The following is a 2,419-nucleotide window of genomic DNA, read 5'->3' as shown; positions in this document are numbered from 1 at the left end:
GTGATGGCCATATAGCATAGCACATAATAGGAGTTTTCTGGGGATAGTTTTTAACAGTAAGTGACCTCTCAATTGTCTTCAACCCACTGTGCATCCACTTGTTCTGAATACCGCTTTATGAGAAGTTACATCCTGTCCTAACTCCCCTGCTGATATCTTAGAGACCAAGAGGACAATGCTAAAGGATAGGGGACTTTCTATTTCTCTTTGCCTTTCTTTCATTCAGAGACTCTGACCTGCTGTATCTCAATAGGTTGAAATCTACGAACAGCAGATGGAGTGGTGAAAAAAGTGTTAGGTAGTTCCCCAGGGCTGATGGAACCAAAGTCACATTGCACTGAGCCTCCACTGTTCTCAAACTGGGAGATTTTCTTTTTGATCACCTTTCTCTACGATTCTGAAACCAGATTTTCACCTGAAACACAAAATGCTTTGGATTTAATGGGGCAACATACTGAATGCAGTTTTCATAGTTGTTGCTGATATCGTACAGGGATTTTAGCATTTACAAAACCTTATTACATGTATCACTTCATTTGAGCCTCCCAATGACCTTGTAAAGTATAGCTATTTAACAGGTTAAAAAAAAATGAGATTGAGAGAAGGAAAGTATCTTTCATGAGATGAAACTGAGATCAAGTCCAGGGCTACTGATTCTAAATGCAGTGCTTTTTATATTATACCTCATCCACCACCTCTGTTGCACAGACAGAAATGAATGATAGAATGGCAGATGCTGAGGTGTGGTGATAAAAAGGGAGGGATTTAAATAACAAAGGTGATTATGATCTGTCATTAAAAGTAACTTCCTAATAATAAAGTTAGTGAAACATAGAACTGGGTGAACAAGGGTGATGAAATACTATATTTATTTCTGTGATACCAATGTGCCTTCATACATGGTTGAAACACAAGCTGCTTGGGATAGGGAATACACTAATGGACTTTAAAATTCTAGCATTCTATGATTCCAGAATTACTTCTAGACTTAAGTGAAAAACCATCAGGTAGTTGTGTAATGTCAAAGTTCAGGTAAATGGAAACCATTGATCCTTGTCATGCTTTAATCTTCATTGAATGCCCACATATGCTAAATGTGAGGCAAGCATAATAGAATTACACAGACCATAGAAAATTAAATTTTATACCATGAATAATAGAAAAACTTGGTTCAGGTAGCAGCATTTGGTGTTCAGTTATTATCATAGTTTGATTGATATGAACCAGATAATTGCCATGATTGCCAATTCTCCACTTTATACATTGGTTGTGACTACTAGGGGGAATCAATCAAGGTTTTGACTTGACTACTTCTATGGGAGTTTTAATCCTTCTCCCCCTCCTACATCCCAACCCTTTGCTTCCATATCTACATATTGTCCATCATATTTAATTATTAATAAACCCACTGATCGATGAGACTAAACGAGGAGGTCCAGTAAGATGAATGTGGGCTTTAGGAAAGCTTGGAAAATGTCTTGGTCTTCTATCTTGCTTCCACTCTAGCTTTTAGACTGCCCTAAAACCTCAGTCTATTGAAATGACCATGTAAGACATGTTGGATATACTTCTGGTGTACCTGTCTTTCAGAAAGGCCCAGGTTGACTGCTAGTTCTGATTTTCTCCGAATGGTGATGTATCTATTGCAGTGGAATTTCTTCTCTAGCTCCAATCTCTGATGATCTGTGTAAACCACACTATACTTTTCTTTTGTCCTGGTTTTCCCTGTTATGGGAGAAAGCAATATATTTAATCATATTTTACTTCCTAGGAGATTGTTTTGGTTGAAGGATTCATAACTACTGTTGCCATCCTTATCTATTACTCTCAAATATGAAACAAGTACATTTTTTGAACCAAATATGTCATACGTCCACTTCTCCATTAAACTCTTTGTCATCTGTGGCTATATATATAAAACACACTTATCATGCCACCATTGACTTCCTGCTACACCAAAGCATTTTTTTTAAAGCAAACACCTAACCCATGATCTTCATTCCCTTCCCACTCACATATGGGAATAGCATTGGCAGTAGTAACAAAATATATCATATATACACTTTCTTTTATATTTTATGCAGGTCCTTCATACCATTTCCTATTGAACCTCTAACCTACACTTTTGAATTAGGCAGAGTGTGTCTTATCCCAATTTTACCAATAAGAAACCTGAGGCTCAGTGTAGGTAAGTGGTTCTGTGCTAGTAAGCTGAAGTGTGGGGACCCAAACATATACCTCTGACTCCCAGTCCAGTATGCTAAATATTATTCCTAGTTTAAACATGCTTGGAAGCATAAGAATCCCCAAGTGTGGCAAATTATTCTGTGATCCTGACATTATTAGTTACATACATTCTAGTTATGTATACATTCTAGAGATAATTTTGTTTGGGTAGTAATTTAAAAAGAAAATATTT

The 2,419-nt window shown here is 36.8% G+C and overlaps 1 protein-coding gene across 1 annotated transcript in view; it reads right to left on the bottom strand.

Moving 5' to 3' along the window:
• Window positions 1-218: 218 nt before the first annotated feature.
• CDX4 (caudal type homeobox 4) overlaps window positions 219-2,419 on the bottom strand; it is a 79,423-nt gene continuing 77,222 nt past the window's right edge. Inside the window, 3 exon segments of the mRNA XM_049643260.1 lie at window positions 219-391; window positions 394-415; window positions 1,580-1,725. Of these exon segments, the coding sequence (XP_049499217.1) occupies window positions 219-391; window positions 394-415; window positions 1,580-1,725 (341 nt within the window).

This window comes from Panthera uncia, chromosome X, assembly GCF_023721935.1.
Source record: "Panthera uncia isolate 11264 chromosome X, Puncia_PCG_1.0, whole genome shotgun sequence".
NCBI lineage: Eukaryota > Metazoa > Chordata > Mammalia > Carnivora > Felidae > Panthera > Panthera uncia.
This window is presented reverse-complemented; position numbering and strand designations above follow the sequence as displayed.